Raw genomic sequence first — 16,372 nt, 5'->3', positions numbered from 1 at the left:
CGCACCTACCTACAGGTTGCGTATGCGGCTGCCTTGGTGCATGAGTATGGTAACAGCCGCGCAGGATGCCTTTTCGCAGCGCGTATTCGAAACCCTTCCGTCCAACGATTCACGTGTTCGTATTGAGGCGAGATATAAAGCCCGGTTCTGAGAACAACCTCAGTCTTGAGCCAGAGCCGCGTGATATATCGAGACCAGCTTCACGAAATCAGTTCCCTGGGCAATCAAGCAGGGCCGCCTCCATCCCGAGTTCCTGAATGATGCGCTGACCTGGTGCTAATGGACCGTGAAAGCCTCTGCGCGGGGACCGGAGGCGTTTCCCTGTTTTCAAGGAACAATCACGCATCCAGTACAGTCTTTTCGGCTGTGTCAATCCGGAATCATGAAAGAAACCGGAACAGAACTTCCGGGCGCACCGCACCCTGAGGGGCATTGCTACCCGCGGTGCCCCGGGGTGGCATGGGGCACGCGCCTGCGTGTCGCGCGCCAGAAAGCTCACACCACTGGAAACCTGTATATGATAGTATGTTTATAGACATCGTTGCAGCGACGTTGCCGGTACGCGAACGCCACGAAAAGGCCTTCGAATATGCATCCGTCTCATCGCGCTGCTGCAACGCTCGCCAATACACCCCGTTTGGTGCGTTTCACGAGGATGCTGCACGCCGTGCGGCTAGGCCTCTACACCATTGGGGCTGGCACGGCGCTGTGGCTCGGGTATCGGTCGGTTCAGGTGTTGAACCCGCCGCAACCTGCGGGGCCGCCGTCGTTGCGTCCCAGCGCCCGACCTCGGCTGGTCGTGTGCGGGACCGGCTGGGCGAGCCACGCGTTGCTGCGCTCGCTAGATCCGCGCCTCTGCGATGTCGTATTGATTTCGGACCGGAACCACTTTGTGTACACGCCGCTGCTACCCTCGGCGAGTGTTGGATCGGTCGAGCTGCGCTCTATCGTTGTCCCGGCCCGGGAGTTGCTGGCACGTCTCCAGCGGCGGTGGTGGCACTGGCCGCAACTGCTCACGGAAAGCGGCCAAGCTGTGCCCGCAACCGAGTGGTCCTTCATCAATGCACGCGTCGAGGATGTGGACCCTCTCACCAAACAGGTCCACTGCAGTGCGGTGCACGGCGGGGCGCGCTTTTCCGTCCCGTACGACGTTGCAGTGCTAGCTGTGGGGTCCGGCACCAATGACGGTGGGTTTCCCGCCGTACGCAGCTGTTGTCACGCACTTCGCAGCGCGGAGGATGCTCGTGCCATACGAAGCGCATTGAATGACGCACTCGAAGGAGCCGCCGAACCGTCCACGAGCGCCGAAGAGCGGCACCGCCTCCTTCAGTTCGTTGTTGTAGGAGCTGGTCCATCGGGTTGTGAAATCGCAGCCGAGTTGCACGATTTTCTCCACGAGGACGCTCGTAGGCTCTTCCCTCGCTCGCTCCTCGATGATGTTTGCGTAACGATCGTGCAGTCCGGTGCTACGGTTCTGAACGGCTTCGAGAAGCGAATCGCAGAATACGCCACTGAAAAGTTTCGACGCGATGGGATTCAGCTCCTGCTGAATCATCGAGTAGTTGAGGTTACCTCGGATGCGCTCACGGTGATGGACAAGTTTTCCCAGGAAGCACAGACGCTCGCGTTCGGGGTCTGTATCTGGACGGCGGGTCTCGCGATGCATCCGCTCATTCGACGTGTAGCGGAACGTCTCGGAGCGCAGGCTCAGTCGAATCGCTATGCGCTGGTCGTGAACCACCACCTCGGAGTGGTTGGCGATCCGCATCGAGCACTCTACGCTGCCGGAGATTGTAGTACCCTGCAGAGCGCTGCGACGCAGAGCCACCTGGACAAGCTCTTTCAATTGGCTGACATTGATGGCGACGGGAGGATTCATGTCTACGAGTTTTTACGTTTTATTCGCATCGTTCGTGATGAGTATCCACAGCTTGCAGAATTTGTTTCGATGATTGAGCCGGATTTCCACGAAGGGCAGTCCTCAATTAATCGGGAACAGTTCCAGAAGTGGCTTGTCAAGGTCGACGAACACAGCACCGCACTGCCACCGACCGCGCAAGTTGCCTTCCAACAGGGTCGCTACCTCGGTCGACTCTTGAATGAGCGATTTCGGTGTTGGCCGGCAGGTTTTGATGAATTAGAAGCGGGCCTGTATCCACCTTTTGAGTGGAGAAACCTAGGAGCTGCCGCCTATCTTGGGAATAGTGTCTCGGTCTTGCAATTTCCCTTTATGGACCCGCTGTATGGCAATGTTGCGTTCTGGCTTTGGTATGGCTACTCGCTATTGCATTTGTTTAGCTGGCGATCGCGGTTCCTAGTGATGATAGACTTTGTGAAAACTCGAGTGCTCGGAAGAGATATCTCCAAATTCTAGGCAGCTTTATTCGGAGATTGCCTCTGTCCCGCGTCGCAGAGGCACCTAACTGGATATCGCCGTCACACAGCTAGGGTTTTGGGGCGCTCGTCAAGTCCGCCGACTAGGGCGCAGGCGTATAGGCTCTCTAAACGGAATGACGAGCAACATTGGGACCTGACGTGCGTCCTGGGCATACATCGCCAACGCTACCTGGTTGCGACGAATCCACAGTGACGACCACGCTGCCTACGCGTATTATCGTCCGGGGTTCGCTTCAACAGGTGGCGCGTAGTTAGAGAGAGTGCACCTTGAGGTGCTGGAGCCCTGCCAGCCGCCATCGCCTGGTACGGCGTGCCGCATCTGTGTCCTGCACTCGCTCGCGATACCGTGTCGAATGCAAGTCGCACTCGCAGCGCTGGGTCTGGTCGACGCTCGACGAAAGACCAAGCAGGTGTAGAGAGAGCAGCGAAGCGTGCGTTCTGGTCTAGGGCACCTCACGGTGGATCAGACACAGCCTGAACGACGCAGGACACCGAAAGCACGGATTGTTCGCCCAGCCCGTTTATTTTCGAGTGCCTTCTGTGTCTAAAGCTTGCACCAAAAATAGCACATTTCTTAAACCCCCGTAATACCGAGGCTGCACACCAGAGCTTATTCAGTGGTGTACCCGCCAGCGGTACCACAGCAGCCGTCAGCGCACACAGGTACAAGTGAACGTCGTACGGATCCCGCATTGGGAACGCGGATGCGCCCTCGACCACGCCCTCGTTCAGTCATGTCCTCGGTGCTACTGTCGTTGCTTTCGCTGGTGCTGCATGAGCCGACAGCACCAGCAGAGCTCCCTGTGCGCGCTGTGCCCAGCTACGGACTCGAAACGTTACATTGCGAGCGGCAGGGCAATCGCTCGCGGGGGCAGGCGCGAAACTGTACTAAACGGACACGACACCTGGTATGCGTTCGAGCAGCAGCGCCCAGCACCACAGCGCGTATTTGCCTCGCCGTTGCCCTGATGTACAACGCTTTATATATCAATTCCAGACGTGTTTTTCCTGTGCAGCGAGAGATCTCTAGACTCGGGTTCGATTCCCGATGGGTCCTTAAATCGTGCATGGATTCACACAATTATAAAGGACCCATGGTGTAGCGGCTAGCACGAGAGACTCTGAACGTCTGTTTTTGCCAAACGCGCGTCTTTCGTGCATCAGGTAGCGGTGGCGACAGCCTCGGAACGAGACGGAACGCGGCGTTTAAGAAACCCCGTCCGCAACCGCTCTGCAGCGACACCTCTATTCTAACGAACGCGAGACACTCGTCAGTCCAACAGACGCGCTTTCCACGCCGCCACCAACAGCATACCGACGTCACCGGTTTGATCAGGCACTCGAGCGTATCGGGGACGCCACAGGTGTCCCGGACGCAAGGCAATGCTTCGCCACCGCACGTCGTCGTCGTCGTCGTCGTCGCGCGTACCAACCGACCTCAGCGCGGGTCGACCGGTCGTGAGCAGCACCGTGCGCAACCTGGACGACCAGCAAGCGCGAGACGCTTGGTGGCTCGCCACACTCCTCGCTTCGCAGAGCGATCCACAGAGTCGACAAGCGTACCACTGCAACCGGGACCTCGCCTAGACGGGCGGTAAACACTGGATCGAATCTCGCGCACCTGCTTGCTCGCAGCAGAGGCCATGGTACTTGTCGCTGTCGCATGTTCTGCATTGGACATGCTTGGGTTAGTTCAGGGCAATGCATTACGGAGTACCTGAGTAGGCGCACCTGTTTTTGATATGTTTCTGTTCTCGTAGGTATTCAGCAAATGGAATGTGCTCCGAAGGTTAGAAAAAGGTCATGAGGAGACTCGATACCGTCACAGGTGACGCGCTGAATACGGCATTGCACGTGCGCGTCAGTTACTGTACGGTCAGCAAATGCACAGGTCAGGACGCCACCTCGTCCTTATCCTGAACCAGATGCACCCAGAACAAAGCATATCAAACTCTGTTCACACAACTGTCTCCCAAGCATTCCATTTCACCGATATGTTCTCAACGAAACATGATCAAGGGAGCCGCAGGGTGTGAAGATTCCGTACCCGTGCTACGAACGGCGTTCGAGAGATACGGATGGACAAAGAAGAGCGAGCACGCTTCTAAAAGTGACCATCGCGCGTTTCACAACACGCTACCGATTTCCTAGTGAAACGCGAATACGTATAACCGGCCCGACGGGTGATCGCCTCCCTCGATGAGATTTGATTCAGGAGAAATGGTGGGCGTTTTTACATTGGGCTCAAAGACGGGCAAACCGATGTATGTAAAAAAGCGTCATTCGCGAATGACGACCACGTCAACCCTGGTGGCAATTGAATAAAATGTCCACCCACAATGCACCAGACGGACAGGATTGTTCAGCACCCCATGCATCGTCGAAGCACTCTATGGCTTGTCCTGCACAGGTTCATGTCCTGGTGCTAGGTAACGGCGCTTTCCATCAGTGGACATCCGTCGAGGCGTAAGCAGCTCTCCACGGCTGTCCATTGTCTCCGATTTAATCCAGGCCGAAGCGTGTTCTCTGCGGAAAATCGCGGTTTCTACACTCTCGGATCAACAGACACGTCGTTTGCATCCGTACTAGCGATGTTCTTCGACAAGACGCTCTCTGCTACCTTTTCCAGATCTGAACTGCTGCGTTGCTTCTCGGCTCATGCGCAGGAGGGAGCGGTGAGGCACGCTTCACGCCGTCGGCGTCCTCGCGACGGACATGGCGACAAACAGGCACCCCAGGAACTATTGACGGATACATCGAAATGGCGAGCTGTAGTCTGACCGTCCACCCAGTGCGTCTGAATCCCGACGTCAAAAAACGGATGTAGAATATGGCGGTCACATGGATGCAACTCGGCCTCGTACGTTACGCATTGCAGAAGAACCTGGTCTGGGGCGACCAGCTGTGAAACCCTCGAACCGATTCGCGAAGAGCATCGGGCGAGCTCATCCTACGTTGTCTCCATGACAGGGAGCAGCTGAAAAAAAGTTCACCGGAGCGATGCAGACCGACGCCATACCAATCTGCATGTACTTTGTGGAACCCGGATCCAAGCTGCGTAACGAGACGAATTCCCAACCATTCAAGGTAGGAGAAGAAACAGACTTTGTTGTGAGCGTGAATCCAGCTTGAAGCACATCACTGCCGTCATCGTGCATGTATATCAACAGGACGGAGCCCTATACCTAATATGCATGCAGATGAAGCTGTTCAAGTCTTCTGCTGCTCGATGTTGACGAGCGTCAGACATCATAGACGCCAGGAGGTAAACGCACGAGCGCAACGACGGTGTCGCGACGGGCGCCTCGCCACTCCGAGTACCGTACTCAGCTGACGTGGAGGAGGACGCTTTGGACGCTTCATGCACTGCGTACCTGAGCGTCCAAACGGCTCACGCGGACGCTCCTTGGCAGGGATACCAGAGACCCCGCTGGGGTCGGCAGCGCTTCCCCTTGTGAGGCGGCACGAAGCATGCATTCGCGGAATAGTTCAATGAGTTTGACAAGGCAATGACCAACGATTTGCTCCGTTTGATGGTGGAGGCCCAAGGCGCCATACGAGCTGTAGCGCGAAAAAGCTGCGCACCTGCTCATCCGACTAGAGCATTGAACGCGTGCAGGAATCCATGCTGTACCAAGCCCATCCAAGACTCCAGTTCAACGCATACGCAACAAGAGAACGTTCCTCGGTGAACCAGGCAGCGAAGACAAGCGTGAACTAAAGACGGACACACAAAAAGCTTTCCGAAGAGCTGACCAACCGTAGATCCTGAGGCCATCGCAGGCGCGAGGCTTTCTGTGGTTTGATGCCACCAGCAAACACGCGTGCAGACACTTTCCGCATTGAGACTGCAAAACTTGGATCAGCGTCCGGAGATGGCTCAGACTTCCGGAACGACCAGCGGCTACGTGCCCAGGCAAGCGTCCAAGTGAAGTGTCCTTTGGCGACTCGGCGTCAGCGTTGTGCGAACAGGGTGAAGAAATGCGATGAAGCAATCAGCGGGCATCACAGGCGGCATGGGATTCTTGGCTGGAGCACGACACTGGTGTGGAACGATGAACAGGTCAGCAAAGCCGGAACGCCGTATACATAAATATGTTTATATGCGCTGGGAATGAGTTTGCTGGGCGATGTCTACACGATGCAGGTGTCCAGCAATTCGACGTGACAGCGTCTAGCGCAGCCTTTTCAATGAGACCAGGTCGAAGGTAGACTCGCCTCTGCTGAACACATCTCTTATAGCTTTCAGCGATGGAATAGAGAATATAGGTCAAAACTGATAACGTCATTCGCATCGCCCTGTGCGACTACTTGTTGTCGTCGAGCGATCCGAACAGCTGAGCAGCAGCACGTTCCGAATCCTGTTCGCATCCCAAATTCTCCTTGTTATTGGAATCTTGAGCGCCAGGAGCACTTTGAGTTACACATGCAGGAGCGGCACCTGCCCCCATGGAAATGTCTGAGACGGTGCCCTGTTCAGGAAGACTCGCATTGCCGCGCTGCGACAAGATGGTTGCCTCGGCGTGCTTCAGCTTAGCCTGCAGACTCAGAAGCTGTCGGTCCTTGTGCTTGACTACGTCACGCAATTTGCTGTTCTCGAGTAACAGCTGTTGTCGTTCTTGCTGCATCTTGTCGCTTTTTTCTTTGGAGCGAGCAAGCTCCTTCTCAAAGCTCAAGCGCTCGGCCTCATGCTGCGCACTCGCATGGAGGTCACAGAACTCTGCAGAGCGCCCTTCGGCGACAAGACGCTCCTCCAGCAGCCGCAGAGTTTCGCGGGCGCGAGTCAGCTCTGCTTCGCGCTTTTCAACAAGTCGACAGAGACGCGCATAGCGACCACCTCCTTCGACACACTCGCGGAGGCGACTTTCAAGGTCGGTAATGCGTCGATCGCGCGCATGCACAGTCTCGAGGAGACGATGCTTCTCTTCGATATGCTTCGCGGTTTCCTGGAGAAGCTTCGCTGCCCGTGACTCGAGCTTAGCGCATTCAAGACGCAGCTCCTCGAGCGAACGCTTATGGTCAGCGAGCTGGGAACGAAGCGCATCTCGTTCCGTCTCGGTGTCCAGTCGCATGCGTTTCCACTCGGCGCTCTCTTTTTCATGACTGGCCGCCAGGGCGTTCAGCTCTGCACGCACCTGCGCCGTCACCTGTTCCTGCAAACGCTCACTAGCGCGAGCCTGGGATCGCACCGCCTCTAGCTGCAGATGAGCATCTGTTGCCTGGTCCAGTAATGAAGCCAATTCCTGGGCATTGGTTTCGATCTGCGATTCCAAAGCAGCAATACGCTGCCTGGCATCCTCGAGTTGCCCGGAGAGCGATTCGCAGCGCGCTTCCCAGTCAGCGGAGCGCACAGATCGCGCTTCGAGATCCGCGATCCGCTGCTGGGCGCATTCCAGCTGCTCGAGGGCCTGCTGGTGCCGCTCCCGGTACTCCAGCAAGGTATCACGCTCAGCGAGAAGGCGTGTGTGGGCGTTTTCGAGTTCGTTCAACTGGCGCTGCAGCGCATCCCGCTCAGCTTGCACTTGGCGTTGCGCTTGTTCTGACGCATTGCGAAGTTGTTCCGCTTGCGCTACCGTGAGCTTCGCCTGCTCGATTCGTTCGCGCTGTTCGCGGAGCTTGGCGAGCTCCTTTTCCAGTGCTCGATTCTGGCGCTCCAATTTGCGCAGTTCACGTTCGACTCCGCCTCGCGAGGCCTCCACTTGTTGCCGTAGTGCGAGTTGCGAACGAAGTTTCGCTTCGAGATCGGCAACGCGATTGCGTAGATGATCAAAAGTCTTCGCTTGCGTTTGAGTAAATCCAGCTCTTTCACGCTGGCGTAGTTCGTCGATTTCTCTGCGCGCTTCACCGAGTTCTCGTTCGAGTATCTCGAGTCGGGATTGCTTGGTTGCGCAGACTTGTCGAACGTGTTCAAGTTCACAATGCAGCTGTTGCATTCGATTCCGCTCGCTTTGCATCAACTGCTGGATCTGAGCAAGCCGCACATCGACAGCTGCGAGCGCAGCTTTGTGCAGCGCTTCGTTGGCAACTTCGGCGCAGGTGTGGCGAAGCATCTGCGACTCGAGCGAACGCAGACGTTGTTGCAGCTGCGCAGCACGCTCACGTTCGTAGGAGACTGCCTTCAATGAGGCTGACTGTTCGCGCCATCGGGCCACATCTAGTGCCTCAACTCGTCGCTGAAGTGTTCGAACCTGCTCCACGATATGATTCTCGGGCGAGTTAAGTAAGCCTTGGGCATCGCTCCCAATGCCATCGACGCTACCACCAAGCGTCCGCCGTCGCAGCGTTCGAAACGTTCTCGTCAAGCGCTGATCAAGCTGTGGTTCAGCAGCTGGCGGTGTTCGAGGCTCGTAAGCAAACGCGCCGGGCGAAGCCACGTCCTTGTTTTCGTTCGTGTCCGAGTGAGGACTCGACAAGGACGCCGTCGACACGGAGACCCGCGACCGCACCTTCGGCGCAGGAGCTGGCGAGTTCAATATCAAACGCGTCAAGCGCTCCAGTTTCTCCTCGTAGAGGCGACGCCTGTTCTCCGCTTCCTCTAGCTGAGAACGGATACGCTCACGCTCGCGTTCCGCTTCTGCAGCGTTCTGCTCAAGAGCACGAACAAAGTCGTTTGGGCATCCTTGTTTGCTTAGATCTCCCTGTTGCAGTTTCGCTAGCTGTGCACGCAGACTGGCGATCTCCTGTTGGTAACGTTTCAACAGGGCTCGATCATCGAGCACCTCGTTCTGCTGGGCACGGTTTTGCACACTCTTGGCTCGTGTTGCGAATTTGAGGGTCGACAGCGTCTCCTCAGCGTGCGCTGCAGCCGGCGTAATTGCGCAGATAACCGCGGTTCGAGAGTTGCCACCGAGGGAGCTCTGCAGCATTCGCGTGAGTTTCGAATCGCGATAAGGTACATGGGCACTGCCTCCCTCCGAGAGCTTGTGAATGACAGTGCCCAATGTCAACAAGGATTTGTTGATGTAGCCACCCTCCTTCAAACGTAAACCTTCGGACTTGGCGTCCTTCTGGCGCTCTGATCCGGCCAGGTCGACGAGTGTGAGCGTTGCGGTTCGCACAGCGGAATCGCTCGCGGATGACGAGTCTTCGGCATCCCCAGAGGTTGAGTCTTCCGCAGCGCGCTCCCTGCTCTCAATCACTAGTGTCAGGATCGTGTGCGAGCGAGAACTTCGCTCATTCATGTCCGTTGCTCCGGTCATACGCTTCGCCTCGCCATTCTTGAGCAACTCACAGACTTGCTCAGCAGTGACAACGATTTCCTCTCGCGCATCGGTGCAGATGCGACCATCGCTATCCTCAAGAACCCGGACATTGGTCACGGCTGGGTTCGAATGCAGCAGATCTCTGATAGTCTCGTTGTAGATCTCCAGGTAAGACACCCGAATGAGGAACTCTCGCTGAGGCGTTCGGCGCGCAAGCTCGAAGAGGTCACGTACAGCCCGACGCATGACACCGGGATCCGCCTCGCTGCCCCACATGGTGTGCGTTTTCCCGGAAGACGTCTGCCCATAGGCAAAGACGGTGCCATTGTAACCAACTAGAGCGCTTTCAACCAGAGGCCTCGCCACCTTTTCGTAGACTTCTACGTTGGTGGACTCCTTACCGAACACGAAATCATACGAGAAGACAGTCGGGCAGGTCGTCGTGCCTCCGGCACCCGTGGGAAGCCGGCCAACGCGGATCACTTGACCTGCGTGAGGTACAGCGCGCCAGGTCTCAGCCGCACCCCTAGTCTCTGCTTCTTTCGGAAGAATAGGACGAACACGAACCGCCACTTGAATCGCATCGGAAAGAACTGACCTCGTCTCTGCTTCTGGGAGTTCCACTCCTGACATGGATTAGAGGTGACACCGGCCAAACGCCGCTCGAAAGTCGAACGACGTCGGGCGTGTACAGTAGTGGCGGCAACCGCGCCTTGGACGAGACGTCGCCAACTGACGTGCAGATGCCTCCCAGTTTTTTTGAACAGTCTACCGAATACTGCTTCCAACTTTTTCTCATATAGTTCGACTTTGAGAGGTTGTCCAACAAAATTCACTCTTGTCCACTCTGGAGGTCTATGCTCCATCACCGCACATTTCCTGATATTGATAGCGGCATCAAAGTCACGATTCACAAACTCCATACGCTTCTTTCCATCATTGGTTGTACTTACTAATGCAAGGAGTCCACGAACTTTCGACGTCCTTTCCATTTGCTCTTCCGTCAGCCGTCCATACTTTTTTATATCTTCAGGGCTCCGGTGGCACTTTTCCATCTCCACTCTCTGAAGTGTACAACCCAGCTCATGGTGTGTATACGATGTTCGAAACTCATCTACAGGTATTGTAACAAAACGCCGTGCACACTCCATGTACGTTCTTGCCGTTGGAGCTGGTGTACACCCTTTTTGTATCCTCCGGCGCCCTGCTCCGTACGCTACCACGAGCCCTGACTTTCATTCTCCTTCAAGGCACTCATTAAAAAATTCGCGAACGCGCGCCGCTTCCCACAATACAGATTCATTCGCAGACGAGCGCACCGGGGATTTGTATACTCTTCCCACAGCGCATCCCAATGAGCAACACGAACTTCCATGAATTTCCGAAAAGCTTCAAAGTCCGCTCCGCGGCTCGTCATCTCACTCAAGGCTTCCAGGTGCTCTTTCATTCCTGCATTCCATGCCTCAATTTTCTTCCTTGCATTCATGATTCCCGATTCTCGATAGTATCTTGCTCTCGAGAGCCTCAAAAGACGCACGTCTTTCCGACGTAGGTTGCCGTCAGTACCATCTTCCGCACGCTTGGGTGCTGCGATGGTTGCGATATTTGTGGTTCCGGGGTCCGCGCCAACGACAAAGTCGTTATTCTGCACTTTCTGCGTCGCAGGATACGCCTCCTTCTCATCTTCATGCTTCGTTACGGACAATATTGAACACAGAACTGGACGATCTGCCTTCAAGCGCCGATAGTGTACACACGTGGCTACTCCATCGGTTTCGATCATTCCAGTGAATACCTTTTGTTTGCTGACTTTGAGAAGTTTGAAATTGAAGATGTTCTTCCAGTGCGTCTCCCGCTTCTCAGCGGAGAACTCCTCCCTGCTGACACTGAACTCCGGACTGATCTCCTACATGATGCCGTAAAGGATTCTGGAGTCGATAGTCACAAAATGTGAACTGATGTTGCACATTGGAACGCCGTTGAAGCGCTTCCCCATTAGGAAAGCCTTCCGTCTCTCCCACGCTTCATTTTTTCCTCACCCAGTTTCATCTCTGCCTCGCGTCCCAGTTCTCGGTCCAGGAACACAAAATATCCCAGAATGAGGCGATAGGATCTTCCCTCATCTTTTTTCAACGCTGATATCTTTTCTGCTGAATTCGCCAACCCCAGTACCGCACGATGCTCTTTCATAGCCGCACGGATTACAGAATCCTCATTCGTGCTCTCGTTTGACTCCTTCTTCTCGACAAATTCGACCTCGTCTTCACGCCTGCGATCTTTCGTGATGCCATTGATAATCGCCCATATTCCTTGGCGAGACAGGTCCGGGTAGAGTGCAACTACGGCGCGTATCATGAAACGTTCGAGGTTCACGATCAGATGGTTCTTCAGGTTCGTGAGGTACTTCATCGCCCCATAGTCGTACATATCCCGGTCACCCTTGTATCGAGTACCATTAAAGCTGTAAAAGGAGTGTTTTCCGTGGAGGACGTGCACCCGCTCATTTTCCCTCCGCGCTTCCTCTGTACCAAGCATGAGGTGTCGAATAAAGGTCTTGTCGAAGAACTTGTCCGGAATCTTGACCGTTTCCATGTGCGTCACGTCGCGATACATCTCCCTCGCCAAATGCATCAGTCCTGACGACGCCTTCACAATATTCCTGAAGTAAGAGTCGACACGTTTTTCGACAGCGTCTCGCAACTTTTCCCTGCAGGGATCCTTGGTATGTCCAAGAAGAAAGGTTTTCACCACCATCTCGTCGTACTGTCGTCTTTCTTGCGGCCTTCGACGTAGAGCCTCCCCCTTTCGGTTCTTTTTCTCTTCCTTTTCTTCTGGACTCGGTAATGTTTATTGTTTTTTTTTTCTGGCAGCCAGCCACACTGAGCCTCCAGGATCGTCGACTTGCTTTTTCATAGCTTTCATTTTTTAGTTTTTTTGAAAAACAACGCTCTTCGAACGCTTCTGTCATATACTGCGAAAAAACACTTTACTAGACTTGTTTGAGGGTTGAAGACCAAATGAAATGAAAAAACTGCTCTTTTGTAAAACTCCAACGGAAATCCAACTTGTTCCGGTAGAACACGCTTCTGATCGGAATCGCTTTTCTCTTCAACGGCGACATGCGCATCGTATCTCGTGCCAGCCAGATCTCGTGATGCGCGTATCTAGCGCGCGCTATTTAGATTAACGCACATAGACTCTGGATTCACCGGCATGTATATGTATTGCTTTCCCCTTCTGTGATATACTTTGAAAGGGGAAAAGCTTTTCGTATTCTAGAAAGTTTTCCTTCCACGCGAAAGGTCCCGCGAGCCGGAGCAGTCTGCCAGGCTCGTCACCCGTTCGACTCTGCAGTGGCAGGTACTGCTACGTGAGCTGCGCAAATCGTCCGCAACGCATTGTATTCTGGGACTAGGGGCAGTTAAGCTGCGTCTGGGCGTCGCCCATGTTGCAATTATCTCCCGGTATCCTGCATTTGCGCTCGCCGCAATGCTCGCCGCGCGCCCACGCGATGCACAGGTGGGCGAGGCGCATGCACCAGTGCGAAATGCCTTCCACATAGACAGGGTACTTGGCTGGGGGCGGCTCTTTGCACCAGCGTTTTGGGGTCCAGAGGATGGTTTAGCGTTCTGCGGCTGCGTGTGGGGGAACCGCTCGCTCGGAACGTACCGGTGTGACGCAACCGGCGCGTGCCGCACACACCGTTCGCGACCTCCTTAACTGTACGTCGGGAGCGCTCCTTGGCCAGAAGCAGACGGGGGCGGTCGCATCGGTGCTGTTTTCAGAACGTTAACGATGTGTCAGGTGCGAGTGCTCATGCACGTGGCTGTCATTGGTGAAACGTCGCATAGATGGACGCGGTTGCGCTGCTGGGCACCAGGGCACCGCTGAACACAACGCTCAGCTGTCTTGCAACGAGAGAACGCAGACAGCGTCTTCTTCACACTTCGTGTCGATGCGATTCCGTTTCCCAGCCGGCGAAGCCGAGCAGCACATTTTCCGACCTCGAGCTGACCACAGTGCCGGGTTCTCCAGATGCATCAGCGGAGCGCGATGCGTGTTCGAAGCCCCGGAAGCGCGCTTTCTCAGTGATTCGGAAAGCATGCCGCTCGATTACGAGAAGCATCCGAAATCGTCCAGCAAAGCCGCGTGATCGCATCCGGCACTTCATGTCACACCGGCTATTGCGCATGGTGTCTCAGTAGCGTCGCCATGGAGACGGTCAACCGTTCTGCGCGACACCTCAGCGCTCGCATACCGCTGGGTGTGAACAGCCCCGCTGGCCACCGCGGTTGCCAGCGCCCCAAATCGACGTCGCCAGGGAGCGGGCGTCGTATCCGCTCCGTCGATGCTGCAGTCGACCGCAAATTCCGCGCTCGACACTTTTTCGCAGTCATAGGATAACCGAGAAAGCGACGCTCAGATCACTATTCGGATCCCTGCTGCATCGATGCGGAAACGCCAGAGACACACATCGCCCGCGCAGATCAGGGAAAAGAGCGCAGCAGCGCACGCACGCATCGACGCGCCGCTTCCCAGCGCTCAGCCCGATGCCGCTATTCCTTTCTCCATCCAGCTCGTATTCATGTATCGCCAACGACCAGCGCCCGTGCGTCGGAGAGCATTTCGTCGAATGACCCAACGCCGACCCAGAACAAACCTCGCTACAACGAACAGGCACTGCATGCGAAGAGCCGCTGCCGCTTCGCGCTCGAGCAGGCGCGTCGTGCTCACCCCGGCACCGGACCGGATGCACAGGCGGCAGCGGCGGCCGCTGAGCGCCTCTAGCCGCCGCTGCGCATCGATCGATCAATCGATCGATACGTGCGATCGATGCGTGCATGGACACGTAGCGTTGCCTGCGTGGTGCCCGGACGCTGCACCACTGGGGTGCACGCCACGAGCACGAGCAGCGCCTTGTGGACAAGTCGGGGTTCCAGAGGCGCTCGAACGTTTCTGGGACTACGTTTTCATTCTGTACGTTATTGGTGGAGGCTGCGGCTTTGGTAGAGCATGCAGGAACGAAAACTACGACCGGGTGAGCTCGTTGGCATCGGCGCCTTGGCCGGTGTCATCGAACTCTGCATTCAACAACCGACAATTTATTTCAAGAACCAAATTCAACGGAGCGCTGAAATAGTCTTTCGCCCAAGCCACTGGTACAGAGGGCTCTTCGTGAATGCAGCGAGCATTGCCCCGATCACGGGTATCCAGTTTGCGGGGACCGGCATTGGTCGCAACTTCTTTGCTGCGCGGCACGCGGACGCTGGCTCCGACACTGGTCTCTCCAATGGGGAAAAGATTGCAGCGGCGTGCTTTGGCGGTGCGCTCTCCGCAACGGTAAGTTCGCCCGCGGAACTCGTCATGATTCAGCAACAAAAACGCGGGACAACCCTCGTTTCAGAGTTCGTGAACGTTGCTCGGCAGGGGCCGTTCAGACTCTACAAGGGGTTTCTCGCCACCGCTATTCGAGAGGGTATCTACACGGGGGGTTATTTAGGGCTTGCTCCAGTTCTTCGGGCCGAAATTGAGGCGCGAACAGGTGGACCAGGCGTGGTCGCATTCGCATCCAGCGGCATCATCGCTGGGGTTGTTGCGGCGTCCGCTTCGCAGTGGGCGGATACCATCAAGACCATCCAGCAGGCAGATATTCCCCACCCGGGCGATCCAAATGAAACACCGGATGTCGGGAAGCGTTATAGAAATTTCTTCCAAACCGCTCGAAAAGTGTACCAGGAGAAACAAAGTATCCGCTTCTTTTTTTCGGGACTCGTGCCGCGAGGCATCCGCACCGTTGGCGCAGTGTTTATCCTGAACCTGGCGGGCGATATGCTGATTAAAGTGTATGGCGGGCTTACGAAAACGGTATTCATTCCCTGAACACCTGCGAACGTGCTCGATCACGGGTTCCAGGCGCGACTCTAAAGCTCTGATACCTGTGGGTGCGTAGCGCATCGGACAATACTGGGTCGAGTGCGGCTTCCGCGCCATCGTCTGCGGCATCGTTTCCGTGGACACTGCTGCCGAGTCCACGGTGGAACGTGTTGTCGAAACAGCTTGGCCAATTCGTCGTTGGAGAGATGCGAGGTGCTTCACCTCCAACCGGGTGATTATCGCGCCAAATGACCGCAACGCGAACACGCCCAGTCGCTCGCCAACCGACACATCTAATGACAAGGATGCCTGCGATTCAGAGCGTTGCATGTCGACGGGGCATTGGTGGTCCGCCTAAGTACGCACCGTCGCAAGCAGAAATAGATTCCCGTGCATCTCTGGTACACGCCAACAGTATAGAACTATTCGTAATACACGTGACGACACAAATACAAAAACTTTCCAGCAGGTGCCAATCGATGAGTAAATGCCCTGGTGCAGCCACACAACGCAACGCTGATCTGCGAGTTGGCGAAATCCAGACTCACGTCCGCGAATGCGATTACAACGACATACGTGGAGTCGAAATCGCCCAGGGCTCTACTCAGGCTCAGGATTGTTTGTTCTGAGGATCTAAAGTCTGTGAATTTGCCACATCGTCGACCACGACACCCACGCATGTTGCGAATGCGCGCGGCACCAAACAGCCTGGGCATCACAGCGTACGCGTCTGGTGCTGGCTCGTGCCCGAGCGACCAACAGATCCCAAGCTGCCTCCGCGAAAAACGAGGCGTGCTGGCGTGTTGCACCACTGCGCGCCCGACAGACCGAGCGAGTTGCACACGAAAGTTGCGTTCGGCAGCATCTCAGGTCCCTGCACAACACAGCCGCTCAGTGTG

At 55.8% G+C, this 16,372-nt stretch overlaps 3 protein-coding genes and 3 non-coding genes across 6 annotated transcripts, besides 1 other annotated feature; 3 read left to right on the top strand and 3 right to left on the bottom strand.

Moving 5' to 3' along the window:
* Positions 1-655: 655 nt before the first annotated feature.
* Positions 656-2,374, top strand: CYME_CMQ432C (NADH dehydrogenase type II; the record flags this gene model as incomplete). The annotated part of the gene is made up of 1 exon (XM_005538245.1): positions 656-2,374. One exon carries the CDS (start codon positions 656-658, stop codon positions 2,372-2,374), a length of 1,719 nt encoding a protein of 572 aa, XP_005538302.1.
* Positions 2,212-3,173, bottom strand: CYME_CMQ431T. Its single transcript, XR_002461585.1, has one exon. It is a non-coding gene; the product is annotated as a hypothetical transcript (transcript).
* Positions 3,174-3,419: 246 nt separating this feature from the next.
* On the top strand, positions 3,420-3,522 carry CYME_CMQ475R. Its single transcript has 2 exons — positions 3,420-3,454; positions 3,486-3,522. It is a non-coding gene; the product is annotated as a tRNA-Gln (tRNA).
* Positions 3,523-4,569: 1,047 nt separating this feature from the next.
* Positions 4,570-6,361, bottom strand: CYME_CMQ430T. Its single transcript, XR_002461584.1, has one exon. It is a non-coding gene; the product is annotated as a hypothetical transcript (transcript).
* A 343-nt stretch (positions 6,362-6,704) lies between these two features.
* Positions 6,705-10,232, bottom strand: CYME_CMQ429C (centromere protein E, CENP-E protein; the record flags this gene model as incomplete). Its single annotated transcript, XM_005538244.1, has 1 exon — positions 6,705-10,232. The coding sequence occupies one exon, from the start codon at positions 10,230-10,232 to the stop codon at positions 6,705-6,707; it is 3,528 nt and encodes a 1,175-aa protein (XP_005538301.1).
* A 16-nt stretch (positions 10,233-10,248) lies between these two features.
* Positions 10,249-13,061: a sequence feature (repetitive element).
* Positions 13,062-14,612: 1,551 nt separating this feature from the next.
* On the top strand, positions 14,613-15,479 carry CYME_CMQ427C (carnitine carrier Crc1p; the record flags this gene model as incomplete). Its single annotated transcript, XM_005538243.1, has 1 exon — positions 14,613-15,479. One exon carries the CDS (start codon positions 14,613-14,615, stop codon positions 15,477-15,479), a length of 867 nt encoding a protein of 288 aa, XP_005538300.1.
* Positions 15,480-16,372: the final 893 nt, after the last annotated feature.

Source organism: Cyanidioschyzon merolae, chromosome 17 (genome assembly GCF_000091205.1).
Source record: "Cyanidioschyzon merolae strain 10D DNA, chromosome 17, complete genome".
In the NCBI taxonomy this organism is placed as follows: Eukaryota; Rhodophyta; class Bangiophyceae; order Cyanidiales; family Cyanidiaceae; genus Cyanidioschyzon; species Cyanidioschyzon merolae.
This window is presented reverse-complemented; position numbering and strand designations above follow the sequence as displayed.